Here is a 23,419-nt window from a genome sequence, read left to right as displayed (position 1 = left end):
TCAGCGTCATCATCAGCATCATTGTCTCCGCCTCCAAGGCCAATAGATGAGATATCAATATTTGCACCTTCACCATCGCCTACGGATTTCACAAATTGAGCGATCACTTGTGCCCATTTTGCCATAGATCTGATCAGCTCTAACCTTTTTTCACTTGTCATTATCTGTGCACCACTACTCTTGTACTCAGCCAATGTTCTTCCCATCGTCATCAAACTTTCAATCAATTTGCTCGTGTCCGCCTATATCATGAAGCCAAATAACATTTTTAAACAACTTTGTATTATATTTAAAACTATGTATGATGAGAATGGTTTAGAATTATAGAATATAAACTATTAATTACCGATGATCCTCCTTTGATGCCCAATGCAGAGATAGCCTTGTAGAGTTCCTCAGATTGTTCTTTCAACTTAGACTGGAAATCTGAGGAGGAACCCGATGCCGAGTTTATGAAGGCCATGAAAGCCTTTAGTTTTGCGAAGAATTCCTTGTACTCCTTTTTCAAAGGACATTTACTCTCAAGGTTATCCAAAAAAGTAAGCATAACGTTGAAAGCAAAAGGTTCAAACTCGTTGGACGATTTAGGAAGTTTCTTCAAAAAATGCCTTAATAAAATACCACCTTGCGCTTCGTATACGGTACTTGTTGCTACTATCATGAACATTAGACATATTGCTAAACGAAATCTTGCCATTTTGTCAGATGGAACCAAACAAAAAAAAAAAGATTCAAGTGATTTTTTTTATTTTTATTTTTTTATATAATTTAGTTTTTTTTGGGGGGTTTTTTGAATGGTGTTATTTTCTAAGAGAACTCGTTTTATATAGATGATTTAAAATTCTAAATTTGATTAAGAGAAATTGGTGGATCCATCCAAGGTCGCGAGATAATAGCAAAAAGGACTAATGGTTCTCATGTTCCATAACCGATTAGGACGCCAATTTGTGTTCCTCTTTGTGGTTTCTATCTTTCTTTCTTTTTTTGAGAATAAATCACCTCCATCTAAATTATAACATTAATATTAGTTTATCCTTTTATGCTTTGTAGAAAATAGAAATATTAGAATCCTTTTATTCCCTCTTACATTTTTTTTTGTTAACAACATACGACATATGCATGTAAAGCTGATTGATTATACAATAACGACACGTATTTAATAAATAACCCTTATAAACTACTAATTGAGTCCTTCGGAAAGTAAACTATTTTTTTTAATAAGTTTTGTTTTATAAATAAAACTCCATATCCTCTATTTATTATTTCACGATTAAATAAGAATATAGAAATATTTACATTTTGTCATCATTTATTATTGACATTAAACTATTGTATAAATTATTTTCATCATTCTGTCTATTCGTTCCAACTATCAATTATTCTTTATGTTTTTCAAAATAGAAAAAGAAATGTATTGCTTGTTAAGTTAAATGCGTTTGTTTTCTTGAGAATCAATAATCAATATTATAGATTTAAATCCATAATCAATATTAAGATTGTAATAGATTTCAATTATTACGAATGATATTGTAGAAAATAATATGAAAACATAACTAATAAAATGATAAATCATATTGAAGTCGAATAAATTGTATCCAACATTGATTATTATTATTATTTTGAGATAATTTTGTCAACATTCCGGAAATCTTATCTTTAATCGTTTGTCATCATACTAAAATGTAAGATCATAATACTAACACTTAAAAATAAAAATTACTTCAATCAAATTTTTCATTTATTTATAAAATAGCATTTGATACTAGTTTTTTTACAAATTTAAAGTAAGATATAGTTCTATTCAAAAAAAAATTTTCTTCTTTTGAAATTCTCAATTTATAAGAAATCTTTTTTATTTGTTTTCTCACTTAAATCACTAGTTAAGAATAAAAAATATTTAATATAGTAACAAGAAGAAAATTATTCAAAATCCCTTTAATGGGTCTCGCTCACATCTCTATGTTGATATAGAGAGGGCGCATACAGTCTATCATTATCGCTTACAAAGTGATTATTTGTATAGGTCGGTCTATAGGTAGACATTGCTGGCCTATGCCGATCTTAGTTTTATTGAAAACCAAAAATAAAAACCTCTACTTAGCTACTAATTTATATCATATTTGGCGGTACTAGTTTGTCTTTCTTGATGACTTGTGGCGTATTAACATAGCTCAACTGGCCTGGGCGTTCATTAAACTCTGGGATTTCATGGAACTCTGGGCGTTCATGGAACCCTTCTGCTGAGACGAAGATGAAGATGAAGAGGACGATGAAGATGAACTTGAAGAAGCAGCAGTCTCCACAAATTGGGTGGTGACTTGTTCCCATCTAGTGATTGTCTGCTTCAGCTCTGTCTTTTGTGTGGACGTCACTGTCTTGCCTTGACTCTGGCTCACGATTTTGCTGTTAATGTCTTGTAATTCTTTGAGAGTCTTCATCACTTGTTCTTGGTAAGTTTCCATGGTGCTCTTCATCTATCACACCACAAAAAGAAAATGATGAGTTTGTTGTAATCAAAGAAATCAAATAAGATGATACATTTTTCTTTCTTTCTTACGCACCTCTTCTGATTTGCTAAACCTTGAACGCACGAAAGCCATTGCTTCAGACAGTTTCCCAGCAGCAGATCTCATTCCAGAAACAAAGTCTTTTGCGTCTGTGGCAGAAAGCCTTGAGGAAGCAGACATGGAAGTCTTCAGTTTGTCGAAGAAGACCTTAAGTTCTGCCTTTCCTGCATACTTCTTCTCGAGGCCCGAGATGAATGACATTACTTCTTTGGAAGTTTCACTCTCCACTTGTTTCGCTGACATGCTGGATGAACTTGCGCTCGAAGATGTACCTTTGCTTTCGCTGCTAGTCTTGGAAGAAGCACTTCCACTACCACTCGCGCTTCCACTACCACTCGCGCTTCCGCTGCCACTTGCACTTCCGCTACCACTTGCGCTCTCGCTACCACTTGCGCTTCCTTTTACAGAGTTTTCACCACTGGCTGAAGTTGAGCCAGAAGGGCTTCCAGTAGGACTCCCACTCGGGCTGCCCGAAGTTGCACCAGTAGCGTCTGAGTATGAATTTACACTTCCAGATTTGCTAGAGCCGGATGCAGAGCTTCCACTTGCGGATTGTTTGGTTTTGTAAGAAGCACTTCCACTTCCGCTACCACTTGCACTTCCGCTACCGCTTGTGCTTCCACTACCACTTGCATTTTCGCTACCACTTGCGCTTCCGCTACCACTTGTGCTTCCTGAGGTTTCATCAGTAGCAGAAGTTGAGCTAGAAGGGCTGCCAGTGGGACTCCCACTCGGGCTGCCTGAACCTCCACCGGTAGTGTCTTTGTAAGTGCTTCCACTTCCGGTATAGGCAGCATTTCCAGAAGAAGAAGAACTTCCGGATCTGGAGGACGTGGCACTTCCGGATGAGGTGCTACCACTTCCAGTGGAAGAGGAATCGCTGTTTCGGCTTCCGGTATTGGCAGATGAAGAATCACTTTCGGTGCTTCCAACAATGGAATTAACATCGACATCAACTCCGTAAGATGCTACATCGATTGACTTTCCTCTCTTCTCGGAGGCTGTCTTCACGAATGTAAGGAGCATTCTAGTCCAACTCACCATAGACTTAACCAACTCTTTCTTTTGCTGAAGTGTCATGATCACTGTACCTTTCCTCTTCTGCTCAATCAAAGTCTTTCCCATTGACAACATGGTAAGCTTAAAATCGGAGCTTACGCTTTGAGCACCAGACAATGCAGACATAGCCTTGGCGAGCAAATCGCATTTCGTTGTCAGCTCGACATCAACGCTTTTAGATGACGCCGAGGCCGAATTGATGTAGGCCATGTAAGACTTGAAAGTTGAGAAGAATTGTTTGAACTCTCTTGTCGCGGGACACCCACCTTCAAGGTTGCCCACCAACAACATCATACCCTTGTACGCATAAGGTGTAAAGTCTACGCACCGTCTTGGAAATAGTTTCCTCTTAAGGTACATCTTTAACAAGAACGACCCTTGCGCCTCATAGATTACACTTGATGCTACTAGAAACATCAGACAGATGGCTAGTATGTTTTTTGCCATTTTTTAATTAGAGGGGGAAAAAAGAACAGGGTAAGAATATTATTTCTTTTTCTTTTTTTTCTATATTTTTCTATATTTTTTGTTTTTGTTTTTTGAAGTTTTGGATGATTGAAGTTTCTAAAAGAACTGGGATTTATATAGATGCTTTAAAAAAAACTATTTTAAGTGAGAAAGAGAAAATTGTGGATTAATTTAAGGTCGCGAGAGAATAGCACATGCAAGAGGTTCTCTCATTTTTCATTTTCCATTTGGACGGCAATTTCGTGTTTCTCTTTAATCTATTTTTGGAAGGATCAAATTAATTCAACTGTGTGCACATAATTATATTAAACCTTTTTTAAGAAAGACAATAGATACTAAACTTTTGGTCATGCTTGTTCGAAGCTTTGACTTTCTTTTTTAAGCTTTGACTTATTCGTCATACCCAACATGCCCTTGTTACCTTTCTGACGAGTAATAATCTGTTTAGGTCACCTTATGGTAGCACGTAACGTGAACTTTGTTATCCCGTATTTTATTGCTCCTACTTGATTAAGTTGTCACTCTCTCATATGAGCACGGGTTGGTCCGAGCATTCAGGATATCGAAACCCCTGTATAGGGATAGTGGATCTAGAATCCATTGGAACAAAATATTGAAATATAAAATAAAACATAAGAAATTAAATTTGACAACAGCACGTTGTAACTTTAATTAGGCTCATTCATAGTTTAGAGTATTCTCAGTATTGTTTCGTTCACCATGTTCGAAAAACTCTTTTCATAACTCTAAAGCAAACTATTTTCAGAATTGATCTCAAATATAGCTGCGCACAATACGTTCATTGCAAGGAATGAAATAAACATCTTTCAACTATTTTTGTTGTTTACACCATCAAATGAGAAAGATGTCGAAGATTTAATCATGTAAAAGTATATAGTATTTTTTTGTAAAGTATTGTACTTTTTATGAACTTACATCAATCAGAATTTTTTTTAAAAAACAACTTTAAATTTCTACAATTATAATAAACCATGTTAAGAATTATTTTTAATCTAAAAAATCAAATGAGCAATAAAAAATATGTTAAAGACTATTTTCTTACACTGTTACGTCATTCATATTGTTTTTTTTTTTTTGAACAATTTTTATCCATATTGTTTTGATACGTAAACTAATTCATCCTTCAATTATAACCAGTTTAAACGTTATTGAGAATCAAGAAGATATCGTCAATAATTGTGATTACCTTTATTTTTAGGAGTGTATAACTAGCAGCTATACACATACCATTCACAATTATCTGTTACTCCGCTAGTCACAGATAAAGAGTAAAGGGTTCGGAAAGAGGCAATGGTCTTAAATTATTTTTGCACGTACTTGATCATCTAAATGTGAATCGTAAGATAAGCAACTGGTTACACTATTATTTACAGAACTAGATGGATGGTTTGTGAAAGCTTCTTGGCGTCAAATTAAAGGGTTTCAGGGTTTATACACTAAGTCGGGTATAGGATTCTCAGAAAATGCAGATTTTGCAGATTGATGGATGCAAAACTTATTGAAAGTTTTAGAGTGCTGCATGTATAACTATTATTGTAATCACGTGTGTTATAAAGAGATTTTTTTTTTTTTGTTATAATGAGAATTTGTTCAGTGTGGATCCATGTGTTACGAAAAAATTTGCATCCTAAGTCGTTGTTCCTGATGATGATATAACCTTGTTAAAAATGCTTTGCTGGATGATCATCAGATCATAAAGATGGATAAAAATTGTTGAAAAAAATTTATACATACTCAATTTAAAAGTTAATTACAATATAATTTGATAAGTAGTTAGATGGGATGACAACATTTTGGAGACAAAGTAAATAATGATGCGCGATATCTATATTTTTTTTATAACGATTTTGCCATTTATTTAACTGTTACGGAAAACGTATTTTTTCTGTAACATGTTATATATTGTTTTATGTGAACGTCTAATTTATAAAATAAAAGTTATGAACTAAGATTTCATATTTAGGGGTATAGCTTTGCTATGGGCCATAAACTGGACAACTACATAAAAGAAAACATATTATGAATATAATAACATGTTAATTACGAGAAAAAAATATTATATATGTTAAATGCATAGCAAACTTGGGTTAAAACATTATTTTTACACTACATGAAAGCAAGCAATATGTCACATCATTATCATTTGCATAATTTTCATAATTTTTTTGCATTTCACTCTAATTTGATCCGTCTAAATATAGATTGAAGAGAAATGCGGACGAACCAAAAAACTGCCGGCAAAATAGAGCAATGAAAAAATGAGAGAACATCCTATGCTATTCCCTCGCGACCTTAAAACAATTCCACCATTTTCTCACACTCACTTAAATTTAGACATCTTAAGCATCTATATAAACACTACTTCTCCCAGAAACTAAAATCATCAAAAACAAAAGGAAAAAAAAAACAAAAATAACATATAAAAAAAGGAAAAAAAAAGAAAAAATAGTTTACTCTGTTTTTTTTTCTCTTATAAAAAATGGCAAGAATTTCACTAGGGATATGTCTGATGATGTTAGTAGTAGCATCAAGTGTGATTTATGAAGCGCAGGGGTCGTTCTTGTTAAAGCACTACTTGAGTAAGAATTTTCCAAGAAACTGCAACGAATTTACGCCTTACGCAAAAACGGGTATGTTAACATTCGTGACCAACCTGGAAAGTAGCTGTCCTGCGACTGCAGAGTTCAAAGAGTTCTTTGCAAAGTTCAAGGCTTACATGAACTTCATCGCAACGGCACCGGCCACGTCAAAAAACATTGACGTGGAGATAACAACACAATGTGAAGGGCTCTTCAAAGCTATGTCTGCATTGAGTGGTGCTGCCGCCGGAAAATCTGTAAGTCCTACACCTTAATAATATTCATTTTTATTCATATGTTGGCCAAAAAAAAAAAATTGTATATTTTAATGTAAATTGTTTCTTGATTTGCAACAGGGGGATGCAGAGAGTTTCAAAGTTACCATGATTTCTATGGGAAAGACTTTGATGGAGCAGAAGAAGAATGCAATGATGATGACACTTGCTCAAAAGAAAAGACTGGTCATGTCTATGGTTAGGTGGACTAAAATGATCGCTACATTCGTGAAGACGGCCTCTGAGAAGAAAGGAAAGACCATCGATCTCAAATCTTACGAGCTTGACGTCGATGTTAATGACAAATCTATCCTAGGTGCAAGTGCAAGTGCAAGTGGAAGCACCGAAACTAAAGCTGGAGCTGCTTCCGGTGGAAGCACCGAAAAGAGTTCATCGTCAACCAAGACAGGAAGTTCTGCTAGCACCAAAACAGGAAGCGGAAGCACTTACAAAGACACTACTGGTGGTTATTCGGCCAGTCCAAGTGGAAGTCCCACTAGCAGCCCTTCTGGTTCAGGTAAAACCTTTTCAAAAGCAAGCGCTGGTGCTAGCGGAAGTGCTTCTTCCACCAAGAAAGAATCCTCTACCGGAAGCGCCGGTGATTCTTCCACCAAGAAAGAATCCACCGCCGGAAGCGCCGGTGATTCTTCCACCAAGAAAGAATCCTCCACCGGAAGCGCAAGTTCTTCTTCTTCCACCAAGAAGGAATCCTCCACCGGAAGCGCAAGTTCTTCTTCTTCCACCAAGAAGGAATCCACCACCGGAAGCACATCAGTGAAACAAGTCGAGACTGAGACTTCAAAAGAAGTAATGTCATTCATAATGGAGCTTGAGAAGAAGTACTCAGGAAAGGCAGAACTCAAGGTCTTCTTCGAGTATCTCAAGGCTTCCATGGCTGCCTCCGCAACGATTTCTACCAAAACCGCAAAAGACTATATTGCTTTGACAAGATCAGCCACTGGTAAACTATCCCAAGCAATGGCTACCATGGGTTCTAGGGCGGCTAGCAAATCAGCAAAGGTGAACAAGAAATCTTCTTTGCAAAACTCTCTAAATCTCTGAGTCCTTTTTACTAAGATTAACAAAGTCTTCTCTTTGTGGTGTCATAGATGAAGAGCAACATCGAAACCGCCCAAGAGAAAATGATTAGGACTATCAAGGAACTACAAGATCTCAACAGCAAAATCGTGAGCGAGAAGAAAGTGACAGCGACACAACAATCAGAGCTTAAGCAGACACTCACAAAGTGGGAACAAGTCACAACCCAGTTTGTTGAGACTTGTGCTTCTTCTTCTTCAAGTTCATCTTCATCTTCATCATCTTCATCTTCGTCTCAGAAGAGCAGCGGTTCGTCCCAGGAGAGTAGTGCTTCGTCTCAGCAGGGCAGAGCTAGGATGGTCAAGATCGATTGAGTTCAAAGGCGAAGTTTCACCAATACGCCGAAAAATCTGCAAGAGAGACAAACCAGTTATGCCAAAAATATATAATTAGTAGCTAAGTATTAGATATTTTCTATTGTAAATAAAACTAAGATCGGTCTAGGCAAGCAATGTCTACTTATAGACCGACGTATGCAATTAATAACCCTGTAAAAAAATATATAGACTGTAACCGCTCTGTATGTTAATATACAGAAGTGAGTGAGACCTAATAAAGGAATTTTGAATAATCTTCTTCTCCTTCCACGTAAATATTGTCGACTAATTTGTTCGAGAATATATTCTATACTCCACAATAGCATAATATCTTTTGTAAATATTGTCTAATATCGATAAAGGCAATAGTAGATACTAGATTATGTGCCTTCAGTCATCTTCTTCTTTGTATATATACGTGCCTCACGGCTTGAGATTCAATACACAGAAATTAAGTCTCTAAACCTGTTTTACATGGTATCAGAGCCTACCAGCTATTAAGATTCTCAAAAACGAAACGATGGCTTTGGTAGAATCAAAAGGAGGGTCTGAGATATATATCCTTGTGTATGTGGATGATTTGGTTATTGGAGGAAATGACACTCAAGCTATCTTGGAGTTCAAAGAATATTTGGGCAAATGCTTTCGTATGAAGAATTTGGATTCCCTCAAATATTTCTTAGGGATTGAGGTTGCACGGAATCCTGAAGGTATATTTTTGTGTCAACGGAAGTATGCTCTTGACATAATCACCGAAGCAGTGTGTCTTGGAGCGAAACCTGCTACGTTTCCGATTGAACAACAACATAAACTTGCTTTATCAAAGATATTGTTTCTTAAGGATCCACTGCGTTATCGTCGTTTAATCGGACGACTGATTTATCTCCTTGCTACTCGACCAGACTTAACATATGTGGTGCATATACTCTCTCAGTTTATGCAAGTGCCTCGGGAAACTCATTTGGAGGCCGCTATGCAAGTTGTTCGGTATTTGAAGGGAACACTGGGTCAGGGCATATTGTTGAAATCTGATTGAGATCTCAAACTGCGTGGTTGGTGTGATGCAGATTTCTCTGGTTGTCCTTTAATGAGAAGATCGTTAGGTGCTTGGTTTGTTACCCTTGGGTCATCTCCAATTTTTTGGAAGACAAGGAAACAGAAGGTTGTCGCTCAATCCTCTGCAGAATCAGAGTATCGAAGTATGTCTCTTGCTGTTGGTGAACTATAATGGCTACGTGAAGTTCTTATCGACTTAGGAGTTTCGCAATCACAGCCGATGGAGCTACATTGTGACAGTCAATCGACCTTGCATATTGCTAGAAATCCTGTTTTTCATGAAAGAACGAAATATATCGAACGTGACTGTCATACTGTTTGTGACTATATTCTTGATGGCACAATTGCTACCAAGAAGGTCCATACAAAAGAGCAGCTGGCCGATGTTTTCACCAAAGCGTTGGGTCGGCGTGATTTTGAACGGTTGGTCGTCAAGTTGGGCATTTTCAACCCTCATGCTCTAACTTGAAGGGGGGTGTTCGAGAGTATATTCTATACTCCATAATAGCATAATATCTTTGTAAATATTGTCTAATATCGATAAAGGCAATAGTAGATACTAAGTTACGTGCCTTAAGTCATCTTCCTCTTTATACATATAAGTGCCTCACGGCTTGAGATTCAATACACAGAAATTAAGTCTCTAAACCTGTTTTACATAATTTCTAGAAATTTCATTGTATGCATTCAAAAATATATATATGGGAGGCCAAATTGGAGAATGAAACTTAGCACAAGAATTAAAACTACCCCTTTTCGTATGGTTCACAAATGAAAGCATTTGAAAGGAGCAGTCTTTCTTGTTAAAAAAAAAAAAAAAGTCTCTCTTCTTGTTATTTTTCACATATTTTTCATTCTAATCCATTTTTATCGTCCTTAGACATGTAACACATACGAATAAGAATCATATATATATAAAAAACTTACTACTAGTCAAATTAAAATTTGGTATATATATTTAGATATATGAACATATTGGCTAATCAATAAAACACAATAACCCTTACACAGATGTCATTTGTTTACATGGTGTCATAGCCTAAACCAGAGTGATTCTAGTTTCCATCAAATGCAACATATAATCTAGATCTGAACAGCGGAACCATTTCAGTTCTAGTATCATTACAAAACTATTCAAGACCGACCACAAAGATCAAGCAAAGCCATTGTCCCAAACTATTACGAGCATGAAAAACTTTTTTTGTAGACATGTTAATCGTTGTATATTAGGCTTTTCCAATTTATATTAAGATTTATCTTCGACACAATTGAACTTGGTAGTTTTGTAATCTATGTATAGAGGATCTTATGATGCTGCCATTTATATCCAATGGCTTCATATGAGTTAATGTATAGTTAAACTTTTGGTCTTTTGGACAGTATTTAATCTATCGCTCTCATGTTATCCTATAAACTTTGGTTTTATAAAAAAACAAAAATCGTGTTGACCCAAAACAAAAACAAAAATCGTTTCAAAATATGGGAACTTAATGTTGGCACCGATAATTATTCACATTAAATTTATAATTCATATTCTAATGAGAAAAATGATCCTTTCTATAAATAGAATGATAAGTAAAACACGGAGAGCAACATGCCAACATAGGTGATTCAAAAAAAAAAAAATGTAAAAGACGGAGAGCAACATAATTTCCGTCCAAATAGAAAGCGAAACCTGAGAAAATGTCTTGTGCTATTCTCTCGCGACCTTGAATCGATCCACCATTTTCTCTTATTCACTTAATTTAGACCATTGAAGCATCTTTATAAATTGCGCCTCCAACAAAGTTAAGTAATTGAACTCCAAAACAAACAAAAACAAAAACCAAAAAAAAAAAACATAAAAAGACAAAACAAAACAAAAAAAAAATGGCAAGAACTTCGTCGGTATGTCTATTGTTACTAGTAGCACTAAGTGCGGTCTATGAAGTGCAAGGGACATTTTTATTAAGGCATTACCTAAGGAAAATTCCCAGAAGGTCCGGAGACATTCAGCCATTCGCTTGCCAGGGTATGCTGAAGTTCGTGGACGTTTTGGAGCTTAAGTGCCCATTGAAGCCAGAATACAAGAGCTTCTTCGGAAAGCTAAGGTCTTACATGAGTTTCATAAGCTCGGCGTCCGGGTCAAAAAACTTTGACGCCAACTTGAAAGGCCAAGCTCAGGGCCTCCAGAGTGCTATGTCTGCATTGGGTGGTAAAGGAGCATCATCGGTAAAATTCTATAATATCTTAACCTTTAAAATGTACTACATTCTAACCCCGTGCATCCGCACGAGAATATTTTTTATTGTTTAACAAATTTTGTAATATAATTTGTGTTTTTAAGTTTAGATATAATTATTTTTATAAATATATTTTTTAATAAGTGAAAATATTGATTTTTGTGTTTAGATATATTTTTATAGTATTAAAATTAATTATGATTATAAAATTATAATTTTAACCCGTTCGCTAATATTAATTCAAAATAAACTATTATAAATACATAAATCTAACTTTTCCGTTCATATTACCGTATAATATAAATATTTGTTAAAAGTTTGAGATGTATTAACAGTATTATTTAGCATTATAGTTTTCTAAAATTCAATCAACGAAGAGAGTGTACAACTGGTTTTTCAAACCACATTATAGTGTATGCAATAATTTTTAATTTTTTATGTTTTGATTTTGTATGAAAAAAATATTTTTGATATACATGTATAATTCAAAATTAGTGATTTTAGTTACCAAAATATTTTTAACCTGATTTTTTATATATATTTTTAGTTCTATGAATTTTTAAAAAAATAAATTTTTAATATTTAAATTATACATTTGAAATTTACCTATTATTTTATTATTAATTTTTAAATAATCATAATCGTAAATATATTATATAAGCAACATAAATATCATATCATTAATTTTTCAAAATATTTCAAATATGACCATTATTTTTCAAATATGAATTTTTTTTACATAAATATTTCAAATATATTACATAAATATATTATATAAGCAACATAAATATTTCAAATATAACCATTATTTTTCATATGTGAATTTTTTTTTTCAAAAATTCTATATATTTTTGATAAAAATGTTTAATAGTATAAAAATTATTTAAATTAAAATATTTAAATCAAATCTAAATTAATATCTGATTTATTATTTTTAATCAAATCAAATCAAATCTAAATTACTTATATTTAAGGAACTCTAAAAATATTTAAATTAATAACTAATTTTTGAAATTAAATATAAATAATTATTAAATTATTTTTAAACACTTAAAAAAAATTAGGAGTATTAGGAAGCAAGTACTAAATGTGATTCTATTTTAATATAATAGAATCACGTAAGGTGACAATGATCATGATCATGATAAATGTTTGTTTCTTTTCATTTAAATTGGTGAATCAGGCGGATACCAGCAAGGTACTGGATGTGTTAATGACAATGGGAAGGACTTTGAGCCAGCAAAAGAGTAGCGGTTCAACGGAAATGTCATTTGCACAAAGGAAAGAGTTGATCATAGACATGGTGCAATGGGCACGTACGATCGGTCAATTCGTTGTGGGTGCCGCATCAAAGAGTGGAAGCTCTATTGATATGTCATCCCTAGGAATTGATGGCGTTGATGCCAATGCCGATGCCGCAGCTGGAGGTTCTCCCTCAAGTGGTGTAAGCCCTAGTACCGGAGGAGCTGGAGGCTCTACCGATACTAGCTCTGGAATCGGAGCTACAGGCTCTACCAGTACCAGCTCTGGAACCGGAGCTACAGGTTCTGCTAGCGCTGGTGGAAACTATACCGCTGGTGGGAGTGCTTCATCTAACACCCAGTCTCCCAGCGGTGCAAGTGCACCTACTGGCTCCTCAACCCAAGGAGGAAGCTCTTTTGGTCGCTCCTTTTCAGGTAAAACAGGGTCAGCTAGTTATGAAGGTTCTGTCAACTATCAATCAGGCCAGAAGGCTTCCCAACAATCCACCTCAGGCAGATAATACAGCTCCAAGTACTAGAAAGGCCGACCTAGCTAGAATATAACTAAATGTATTAAATTATTGTTTAAATAAGAAGATGGCCCTGCTAACATATTACAGCAGCGAGCCGTAGAATGTCTGGCTCTTTATATAAGCCTATCTTAAATAATACGAGAACAAATTTTTATTAACATATTTTTTTTGTCAGAATGCCACATCTAGCTTCACGTTTTTTTTTTATCTCATATTTAAATTTTTACGAATTTCAAACTTCAATTTTGAAACCTTCCCAAAACATTAATCCGGGATTCGTTTGATGAGCCATCCTCCTGCCTTTTACACATTCAACGGACGAGGATCGATCTTTTCCCTGCTCATTGATTCGGTCAAGGTTGCTCCCGGTTTCCTCTATTACGTATATATGGTTCGGTTCAACGTTATAAAAATATTAATCCATTGAGATTTTCAAAACTGTTAAGCATTTACAAATTAATCACCATACTCAACCATGGTTAAGTATTTTTCTTTCTGGCACAACACAAACATTTTCGGTACATTTGATTAGAAGCTAAATTGAAATTCAACAGCTGTAATAGTACTTTAACAAATAAACTTCTCCTCTAATATTATTGTCAAACATTAATTAGTATACATCTAGAATGATATTAAACCATTTCATTCAAATTAAGAGATCTATTTGAAAACCATTAAACAATGCCATAAAATTCAGTATATTAAATTATCCCAAGTGGATTAAAATAAGTTTCATATAACAAGGTATAGTGGAGGCCATATTCCTGTCTCAAAACGGCAACACATAACAAGACAGAAGACCAACATTACCATCCATGAAGCCACTAAGTAACCTATTTTAATTTCTTCCTTCCACATTTCCTATTTTTCGGTAGTATTTGCATTTTGTCTTTCATTGATTCATCTTACAGTTAATTTGATGTTTAAGGCGTAACCATTGCCATGAAAGTAATTTTAATCCAATAATTGATTAATAAGAAGTCTAATGAGTCATATTAGTTTGTCGTTGGAAGGTATAAGATATAATATAATGATAAAGACGTGGATCAGTCATCAGTGTTTGTTTAAATTTTATTTCTACTTTCTATTTTAGCTACCAGTTAACCACTTATATACAAGATCGGACATTGAATATTATACAACTTTTGTGGCGTTAAAATATGTTCACATTTAATAGTCGGCTTTGTGCTGAATCAAACTATACATTTTTTTATGTCAGAGGCGAAATTTAGGGGGAGACAGATTGTTGTCGTTTTCGTATATCTGCATAAATACATTTGAAGAGTAGTATGCATTATTCCTGGAATTGAGGCTACGATTTGGACTTACATCTATGTTTGATGAAACCTTCGACAAGATTAGTGGAAATTGATTTTGCTTTGAAAAGTACCAAGTTTCATTTCTATTTGTTACTTAGCTCGTGGCTTTGTGCTGCGTAGATAAAGTGTGCTATTTTGCATCACGGTGACTTATAAACCCGGAATTTTCTTAAGGATATATAACATATAGATACAATAATTAATACAATCCATTATAAATTAAAGCTATCGTAAATTAAATATGATATGGAAAAACTTGGATTAAAAAATCTAGGTTGTTGATTCTACGAATATGCGTTGTAAAACTCTTTCTTGTTTTCTTTTTAGTTTAAATCTCAAAATCAGTAAAGATGACCTAAAACTCTCAAGTCACAACCATAAAAACATGTTTATCAGAAAACTTGAAAAAAAACCAAATTTTCTAAATATCTCAACCATAAAAACATCTTTATCATAGAGAACATTTTTTTTTTGTTTACCTCAAAATCCCACCCGTTATTAAGTATGTATTATGAAAAGAAGTAGTAATGTTATTAATTCAACTACACTATGAAGTAGCACATGCACTTAGAAGTAGTAATGTTATTAATTATGTTCACACGGAACACTTTTTGACATAATTAACCTCCGCCTCCGGAGTTTTTTTTATATCAAACCTCATTTGTTTAAGAAAATCCTAATAAATTCCCCCTTTTTAACACACACAAAAACCGCTTTTTTATCTTTTAATCTGTCAAATCATACATTTGCAATAATTTGGCATATATAGGATTTTTTTTCCGTCATGTTTGAATTGTACATCGACTAGAAAGTTTAACTTTTCAGTTTAAATTTGTGTATTTATAGTGGAAGATAAAAAAAAACTCTGTTAATTATTCCAGATAATGCCAGTAGTCAATCACGAGAATCCTTTGATTAACGGACATTAATATTATGCTCTATATAACCTCACCTGATCAATCTATCTATACAATACAAATAGTTACAAATGCCTATAAACAAACTATTGTTTCTCTTACGGATCTTTATAAATTGTATATATCCTCTATCCTCCACAAATAACTCGTTCTTACACACTGCACATATATTAAAAAAAAACTTAAAAATTATATCAATACGTTCTTATAAAGTATTTAAAAAGTAGATTAAGAAGTGCATCTCAGATATAAAATGAAAATTTTTCTTAAAACAAAAATTTAATTCTATTCTTCAAAAAACTAATTAATTATTGTTAAATATAATATCAATTGATTTCATTCGATTTGAATCAAACTGAGATAATTATTGTAAAAATAAAATCATATATTTACATGGTTTAAATGGGTTTATTTTCTCTATGTCGGATAAAATTAAAATTCAAAATCAACCCGAAACAAAGAAAAAAACTGATATAAAATCAAATTTCTTTAAAATTAATAATTTATTTCAAAACTTTGAATAAGATAAAACCGAATCTGAACCAAACAATCCATGATAAATTATGCACTATTTTTAGCTATTATTATTTATAAATCAAAAATTCTAAAAAATTCAGAAACTCTATTCAAACCGCCACGAATCAAAACTCGGATTGACCATCAAATCATATCTTCAATTTTAAGAAATAAAGTAATAATTAGGATAAAATCTAATATAAATTTAATCAGTAACTATATTTAAAAAAATTTAGTTGAACACGTCTTGTTTATTCTGATCTGAAATAAGAAAAAAAAAGTCAATTGATTCGATTGGTGTCCTAAAATGGTAAGAGTTTTTCGGTGTACAAATGAAAGATAACTATTCTAAAATAATGAAAACCGTAAGAAAATTGTTAAGAGATATTAATGTAAATAGAGAACATGACAAATTTTATGTTGACTGGTAACATTATAGTGATTTAAATGTAAATACTATTAAACATTAAAATATAAGAATGAATGAAACATAATTATTTTAATAGGTTGAAGAAAAATGTAGTTTAGTACTTTACTGTAATAAAATTATATAGATACAAATTATGGTAATTTTAAACAACATATATAATTAAATGATTTTAGTAGAAAGATAGGATGATGAAGAATTTTAGATTAGAATGATAATATATATATATATATATATATATAATTTGATAGATATGTTAAAGTAGATTTATGGAAATCAGTTTAAATATTTCTCTGTATTAGTTAAATTTTCTCTTTATTTTGTTTGATGTTCCAGTTACCTTTTTTCTTTACTTTTATATTATTTTGTTTTGTATTATCCAATTTTCTTAGATATCATTATCTAAAATTCAGTACAAACGGATTATATTTAGATCATTAACATTATAGGTACGGAGTAAATTCAGTACAAGCGGATCAAATGCATCGGTAATGAAATTAAATTTCAAAAAAATTGAAAAAATGCAATGCCGTATTTTCCAGAATTTAGTGTAAAAGTGCAAAATCTTTTTACAAGCAAACAAAAAGAAATTGAATGAAAAAGACATATAATAAACCCCGGTAGATATTTTTCCTAAATAAGAAGTAATCTAAAAAGTTAGTTTTATCTGAAAATGAGCGTGCCATCACGCGCCCTCAAAGGAACGACTGGAAGGAGAAGTCAATAGAAAAGAATTACCAAATAGTGACCACTGAAAAAAAAAAGTTTTTTTTGTTGCTGAAGACTTTTATAAATAATCAAATATCTGAGAGAAATTCTTCAAAATGTTCTAAATTTCCGACATTCTTTCTTCTCCGTCTTCTCTCTCTCTGACTTTTTCGAGAGAGATTTTGTAACCAGACGACGAGGCTGACTTACCAACCAGAAGGAGAAACTCGATGATGATGATGATGATGTCCTTGTGGTCTCTTTGATAAATGATTTGGTTGTGTTCATTTTCCTCCTCTTATTGATTTTTTTTTTTCATTTTTAATCCTGAAAAAATTCGGTTTCCGCTCTTTACTCTTTGAATCCTCTGCTAAACACACACAACAAAAATTCCCTCCTAATCCTCTGTTTATGTCACCTCTGTTTTTCTTCGGATTGATCTAAAATCCAGAGAAGAGTACCAAAAAAAAATCAAATATTGATTACGAATTGTTCTTTGCTCGTTACTCGTAAGGATCTCTCTTTCGTCTTTTTCTCTGGATCGCCTTTTTGTTTCCAGCTATTATTCACAAATCTCGACAAAAGTTCTTTTGATATCTCATCGATTTCACCAAAACCTCTGTCTCCAAATCCAATTTCATTATTCAATTCTCCGTTCCCCAAATCAAAAATCCTTTTTTTTCTCTCTCTCCTTCTCTGTTTTGATTGATCGATTATGGGCTGTGCGAGCTCGAAACAACGTAAGCGTTGCCTCCATTGCCGGAGAGGATATTCTCCGGTGGACATGCGGCGAAGCCAATCGGTGCACCAGCCACCGCAACACGCAGACGACAGCTACCACATGGTGGCTCTCAGTTCCTCGAGCCTCGGATCTCTCAGGCTCTGCGATTCCTCTTTCGGGCATAACCACAAACACTTGGCAGACTTCAGCGAGAAGCTTGTCGCCGACGAATCTGCCGGTAAGCGAATCTCCGGAAATGGGTTTGGTCACAGGGAAGTCAAGGAGAAGCCAGACGATGAGAGATTGAATTTGGAAATGCAGGCTAAGCTTATGGAGGCTAAAGTATGGTCAAGTATGATGAACGAGAAAATCCCCAAGATTGTGCCGAAAACTCCGATCGCGACGCCTCCGGGAGAGCCAGAAACGATCAATACATGGGAAATGATGGATGGGCTTGAAGATGTGATTAGCCCTCTTCGATCACCTAATCACGTAAGGAGCTTCTCGTTCGATGTTTCTCGTAATGGTGATTGTGAACATCCCAAGTCGAAGTTTCAGGAGAATGGTAATGTAAAGCCATTGTGGCTTCAGATGGAGGAAGAAGGGCTTGATTCGAGTTGCAGATTCGAAGATTTTGATCCTAAGATCATTTCTTCCTTTAGGAAATCGCTACAAGAACTCCCTTCTGATCATCCTTTTCACATCTCGATTAAAGATTTGAAATTGAATCCAGGAGAAGAGGAAGAAGAAGAAAAGGAGGAAACTTTGGGTGAATCAAGACAAACTAATGGTAAAGACAAAGTGATTGTCTACTTCACGAGCCTCAGAAGTATAAGGAAGACATATGAAGAAAGCTGCGATGTCCGAGTTATACTAAAAAGCCTCGGGATTCGAGTGGATGAGCGAGATGTATCGATGCATTCAGGTTTCAAAGACGAGCTAAAGGAGCTGCTAGGGGATGAATTCAACAATGGTGTTGGGATTACCTTACCTAGAGTTTTCTTGGGGAGGAAGTATCTCGGTGGAGCAGAGGAGATTCGAAAGTTGAACGAAGATGGGAAGCTCGAGAAGCTTCTAGAAGACTGCGAGAGGGTGGACGAAAACAGAAACGGTAATGGGCATGAATGCGAGGCTTGTGGAGATATAAGGTTTGTGCCTTGTGAGACATGTTCAGGGAGCTGCAAAGTGTACTATGGAGAAGAAGAAGAAGAAGAAGAAGATAGTGAAAGCGTAGTGGAAGAAAGAGAGTATGGGTTTCAAACATGTCCGGATTGTAATGAGAATGGACTCATTAGATGTCCATATTGTTGTGATTAGCTGTGTAAATACACATACACACAAAGGGAACCATTGCTCTTCTTTTTGTTTTGTTTAACTAAATTTTTGTTTTGAGTGCTTGAGGGGTTTCTTTCCTCTAGAGATTTTGATGTACATAAGGAGGTTTTGATTGTGAAAGCAGGTTATATTTCAAGTGTAAAATTGAAATTGGGATGTGGTGTCGTATATTCTTTGTAATTCCATTCCTGCTTTACATTTTTGTTGTACTCACTTATTGAAAAGCAGAGGGAGTTGAGAAAAAAAGTCAGCTGACAAATTATGACCGGAGAAAACAAGAATCCGTCAAACTCTAGTGCTTTTTCTTTTGCCAATATGTCAAACTCTTATGTTATGTTTGAATAATGAGGAGCCATAAAGGCATTCTTGGAAAGAAAAAACAAAAGGTATATTTGTTTACTGTTGTATCTCTAAAATACAATGAACTAAACAAAAGGAGAAACTAAACAATTAACGAATTAAAAGTTTTGAATAGTCAAATAAGTAAGTAATATTTGCCCATGACTTTACTCTCTCTCATATTTTAAATAGAAAATGAAAATACATCGATATCTCTAAAATACAGTGAACTATGAAAACTGAACATATGGCTGTAATATAACTTTGAAAAATTTGTAAATATACCGGTATTGTTTCAAAGTTTCAAATCAACACCATTATTTTTCAATGAATATTTGTTTATATAAACCTGTTCACTACCATACTTTTAACTTTTTCAGACGTTTTTTTGTCACAAATACACAAGTGTCTAGAAAACAAAACAAAATTGTCTTTTGAACGTATGTATTCTTTGTTAGCAAATCAGCCTACGTATTCTTGTCTCTAGATCGATGACAGAGAACCCATAGAACAACCTTCATATATTATATTTTTGAAATTCACAACTAAACATTTTAATAACCTGTATTACATTTTTTCCCTTTGGGGCCTCAAAAACTTTTTTGGACCGGGCCGGGGTGGCTTTTCTTGTAAATAGTGGGGATCTGCTATTATCAGGTTTTCATTCGTCGTAAGATTCGAATTTACTCTATTTATTCAAATTCATTTCTTGTAAGGACTTTTTTTTTGCTTTAATAAGAACCTGGGCTTGAAGCACTCCTGAATCCTGATAATTCTTCATGGGACACTTCTAACGAATCGACGTATTTACGTGGAAGCCCATAAACGGATAAACCAAAGTTTTTCCAAATAGATTATAATTATATATCCACTCATGCCCATTTGCTTGAATATATATAAATGTCATCGTTAAATGTAGGTATATATCACTACTTCGTCAACATCATAGGCATTTGTAGAAATGTAATAAATATTTGAGCCAGTGCTTACCAAAGATATATAATTTAACTTATTTTCTTAAGAACTGGATGAAATATTGATTTTTATGTTGAACTATCAAAATTTAAAGTATTTAAAATAAGAGATGTAAATTTCTCCATTACGAACAAAAATAGTAATACTGGAAATTTTGTTTGGACGAAAATGTAATAATGGATTATTCGCTATTTATTAGTCGTGCATTTTCTTCGATCTTTAACTGACAAGTTCTTTTTTTTTTTTAATAGTGACACAAGACACCACAATGTTCGATGTTTTGTAAGCAGAGATAATAATTAGATTTTACTCATTCAAGTCCTCCCATTTAATATGTAATAAAAGTCACATATTTCGGAGAATCTTATTAGGAATTAATGTAACTACTGGACCATAATTCTGAAATTCGGAAGATAAAAAACGTCTCTTGATAATATAATAAGGACGATCAAGATTACATAGATTAATAAATATATAGGAAGGTTACATGAGTAAGCTTCTAATGACAGCAGCTTCATGGCTATCTTCATCAACGGAGTCGAGGAGCTGCGACAAACGGTCACTGAGATTGTCAACTTCGCTGTGCAGCTTTCTTATGTAGTTGCATGTCTCTTGTAGTACCTTAGATGCTGACACCTAATATTTAATAATTAACATGTATAAAAACATCATCAAGACCATGTATATCTATATAATTATATATACACATACAATGCCATCATTGGTCAAAATAGAAAACAAAAATGTTGTCAGGAGTCAAAAGTCCCGATTTTTTTTGTTTGGTTTGTGTCCCAGCTTCTTTTAACGAAAAGGGAATTTTCTTTTATATATATTGAAGTATATAACTATATAAAGACTTAAATGAAAACGATGTTATGTAAGGATACCTTATCAGAACGGCGTCGTTCGCGAATCTCCGGCAAAAGCTGACGGAGCTTACTAACGAGGTCGATCATCTGGTCATCGGATATCCTCAGAGCACTTGAAGATTGTCTTGATCGTCTGTTAGACATATTATTGAAGCTTCTTTACTTGTTGATTAGTTGTGATACTACAATGTCGCAAGAAAATTACCCTTAAGTTGTGTGCGCTTTCTCTCTATCTCTAGATTGGACACTAGACAAGAGAGGGAGAAGGAGATAAATTTAAGGTTGTCTTAATAAGAGAGTTAAAGAGTGAAAAATCGAGAGAAGCTAGATAGCTAGTAGATATATAGGTTTTATATCTTTGATGTTGAGACTATATTCTGCTGTGAAATAGAAGAGTAACGAAAAGAGAGAAAAATAAAAGAGAGGAAATGTAAGGAAGTGTTTTGGGGTATAAAGACACTTAGAGATATAAAGAAATTGAGAAAGTGATAAGAGGTATTTAAAGAGGTCAAGGACCACAGGAGAGAGAAAGTGAGAAGAGAGCAATAAACCTAGACAATGATATATGGAAGAGAAAGAGGTTTGATAACCATTAACCAAAATATATCGTTTAAACTAATTTATCTAATTCGTTATTTCATCCATATATAGGCTAGATGTTAAATGAATTAGTAATATTCAGTGGTTTTGTTCTATTAGTCAAGATTAGTAATCAATTTGTTTTACTAAGTGACCAATGTATATATCAAAAATACTTTAAATTTACACAACAACAAGTTATATGCAATATTATCGTATAGCTTGTGATATATTTTATTTCTAACAAAATATGTCATAGTTTTGTGAATTGTGATAGGTCATTCTTTTTAAAAAATATGTACCACCAGTTTAGTTAGCCGAACATTTCTAGATAGATTAAGTTGTTGACAAAATATAATATATATATATATATATATATATATTACTTGCAAATTATTTCAGTTTGCATCATGTTTATCACTGTAAAAAATTACATAAAATTTGTATGGAGAGGCGTAATAATTTTTAAAATATCATTTTAATTACTCAATAAAAAATTATATGTACTGATTTGCTATCGTTTGTTAACAAAATATTAAGAAAAGTAGTAAAAGTATTAATTATTGAAACTATTGTATATAATATAAATTATGTTGAATAATGGAGGAGGATTTGGATTTAAAAATGGAGAAGGAGATGAAAAAACACTGTGTGTTCCCAAAGCTGGTGTTGAAGTTGAAGTGGGATTTAAGAGAAGTGTTCCATGTTGAGCTAACAATGTGGCCCTTTATGTGCATGTCACTAAAAGGCAATACCATGTGATGACATTGACTTTCTATTTTCATTTCCATTGCTATTAACTATATCAAACCACTTTGGATTAACATTAAGAACCAGAGAGCTAGTGAATGATCCAGAAAGTTCATAGTTGATCATCTTCAACAGACAAAAATTTGAAAATAAGTTCCATTCAATATTATAAAACTTTGTGTCATGCATGATATGTCAACATAACATATACACACGCAGATTTGAATATCTATTTTGAAATTAAAACTATTTAAACACAATATAAAAAAATCATTTTCAGTGCTGAAGCATTACAATACATCAAAAATAAAATCAAGCGTGGACTTGTTTCGGCCTTACAATTGATTACCCGAAAAAAGTAGTCATGATACGTTCGTCTGCTTCCTAATTTTACTCATATGTTTCGGAAGCTCCAGACTTAGTACACTTGATGCTAAACAGCATACATGTCCCATGTGGTTGCTTAAGATCTCGGATTATGCCTCCTTAGATTCTTAATCATGATTACTACGGGGACACAAGGTACTT

At 33.6% G+C, this 23,419-nt stretch overlaps 6 protein-coding genes across 7 annotated transcripts in view; 3 read left to right on the top strand and 3 right to left on the bottom strand.

Annotated features, from left to right (window-relative positions):
- LOC112083384 (loricrin) overlaps positions 1 to 697 on the bottom strand; it is a 2,704-nt gene extending 2,007 nt beyond the window's left edge. The window contains exons 1-2 of the mRNA XM_024151091.1: positions 347 to 697; positions 32 to 242 (exon numbers count right to left, since the gene is read on the bottom strand). Of these exons, the coding sequence (XP_024006859.1) occupies positions 32 to 242; positions 347 to 697 (562 nt within the window). The remainder of the gene's footprint in view (positions 1 to 31; positions 243 to 346) is intronic.
- Positions 698 to 2,144: 1,447 nt separating this feature from the next.
- On the bottom strand, positions 2,145 to 4,173 carry LOC18012252 (uncharacterized protein DDB_G0271670). Of its 2 annotated transcripts, XM_024151387.1 has the most exons (3): positions 3,233 to 4,173; positions 2,562 to 3,058; positions 2,145 to 2,474 (listed from the first exon to the last, which is right to left on the bottom strand). In XM_024151387.1, the coding sequence occupies exons 1-3, from the start codon at positions 4,071 to 4,073 to the stop codon at positions 2,172 to 2,174; spliced, it is 1,641 nt and encodes a 546-aa protein (XP_024007155.1). In that variant the 5' UTR covers positions 4,074 to 4,173; the 3' UTR covers positions 2,145 to 2,171. The 2 variants fall into 2 exon arrangements, with proteins under 2 accessions (XP_024007155.1, XP_006395339.1); XM_006395277.2 differs by having other exon boundaries at positions 2,562 to 4,173.
- Positions 4,174 to 6,500: 2,327 nt separating this feature from the next.
- On the top strand, positions 6,501 to 8,638 carry LOC18012251 (uncharacterized protein DDB_G0271670). Its single transcript, XM_006395276.2, has 3 exons — positions 6,501 to 6,951; positions 7,051 to 7,989; positions 8,079 to 8,638. The coding sequence occupies exons 1-3, from the start codon at positions 6,595 to 6,597 to the stop codon at positions 8,379 to 8,381; spliced, it is 1,599 nt and encodes a 532-aa protein (XP_006395338.1). The 5' UTR covers positions 6,501 to 6,594; the 3' UTR covers positions 8,382 to 8,638.
- Positions 8,639 to 11,309: 2,671 nt separating this feature from the next.
- LOC18013102 (probable GH family 25 lysozyme 3) lies at positions 11,310 to 13,424 on the top strand. The gene is made up of 2 exons (XM_006395275.2): positions 11,310 to 11,651; positions 12,846 to 13,424. Exons 1-2 carry the CDS (start codon positions 11,310 to 11,312, stop codon positions 13,422 to 13,424), a joined length of 921 nt encoding a protein of 306 aa, XP_006395337.1.
- A 4,070-nt stretch (positions 13,425 to 17,494) lies between these two features.
- On the top strand, positions 17,495 to 19,543 carry LOC18012860 (uncharacterized protein At3g28850). Its single transcript, XM_006395274.2, has one exon. It carries the CDS (start codon positions 18,039 to 18,041, stop codon positions 19,359 to 19,361), a length of 1,323 nt encoding a protein of 440 aa, XP_006395336.1. The 5' UTR covers positions 17,495 to 18,038; the 3' UTR covers positions 19,362 to 19,543.
- A 1,561-nt stretch (positions 19,544 to 21,104) lies between these two features.
- Positions 21,105 to 22,032, bottom strand: LOC18012859 (transcription factor PRE5). Its single transcript, XM_006395273.2, has 2 exons — positions 21,581 to 22,032; positions 21,105 to 21,329 (listed from the first exon to the last, which is right to left on the bottom strand). Exons 1-2 carry the CDS (start codon positions 21,704 to 21,706, stop codon positions 21,177 to 21,179), a joined length of 279 nt encoding a protein of 92 aa, XP_006395335.1. The 5' UTR covers positions 21,707 to 22,032; the 3' UTR covers positions 21,105 to 21,176.
- Positions 22,033 to 23,419: the final 1,387 nt, after the last annotated feature.

This window comes from Eutrema salsugineum, unplaced genomic scaffold, assembly GCF_000478725.1.
Source record: "Eutrema salsugineum unplaced genomic scaffold, Eutsalg1_0 scaffold_6, whole genome shotgun sequence".
Lineage (NCBI taxonomy): Eukaryota > Viridiplantae > Streptophyta > Magnoliopsida > Brassicales > Brassicaceae > Eutrema > Eutrema salsugineum.
This window is presented reverse-complemented; position numbering and strand designations above follow the sequence as displayed.

What these genes read in the sequence shown, in the direction of transcription:
- LOC18012859 (XM_006395273.2), bottom strand. Translation starts at nt 21,706, where the DNA reads ATGTCTAACAGACGATCAAGACAATCTTCAAGTGCTCTGAGGATATCC. An exon ending in AACGACGCCGTTCTGATAAG is followed by an intron (nt 21,330 to 21,580) that starts GTATCCTTACAT and finishes ATTAAATATTAG; the next exon opens with GTGTCAGCATCTAAGGTACT.
- LOC18013102 (XM_006395275.2), top strand. Translation starts at nt 11,310, where the DNA reads ATGGCAAGAACTTCGTCGGTATGTCTATTGTTACTAGTAGCACTAAGT. An exon ending in GTGGTAAAGGAGCATCATCG is followed by an intron (nt 11,652 to 12,845) that starts GTAAAATTCTAT and finishes TTGGTGAATCAG; the next exon opens with GCGGATACCAGCAAGGTACT.
- LOC18012252 (XM_006395277.2), bottom strand. Translation starts at nt 4,073, where the DNA reads ATGGCAAAAAACATACTAGCCATCTGTCTGATGTTTCTAGTAGCATCA. An exon ending in GGTTTAGCAAATCAGAAGAG is followed by an intron (nt 2,475 to 2,561) that starts GTGCGTAAGAAA and finishes GTGGTGTGATAG; the next exon opens with ATGAAGAGCACCATGGAAAC.
- LOC18012251 (XM_006395276.2), top strand. Translation starts at nt 6,595, where the DNA reads ATGGCAAGAATTTCACTAGGGATATGTCTGATGATGTTAGTAGTAGCA. An exon ending in GTGCTGCCGCCGGAAAATCT is followed by an intron (nt 6,952 to 7,050) that starts GTAAGTCCTACA and finishes GATTTGCAACAG; the next exon opens with GGGGATGCAGAGAGTTTCAA. An exon ending in CGGCTAGCAAATCAGCAAAG is followed by an intron (nt 7,990 to 8,078) that starts GTGAACAAGAAA and finishes GTGGTGTCATAG; the next exon opens with ATGAAGAGCAACATCGAAAC.
- LOC18012860 (XM_006395274.2), top strand. Translation starts at nt 18,039, where the DNA reads ATGGGCTGTGCGAGCTCGAAACAACGTAAGCGTTGCCTCCATTGCCGG.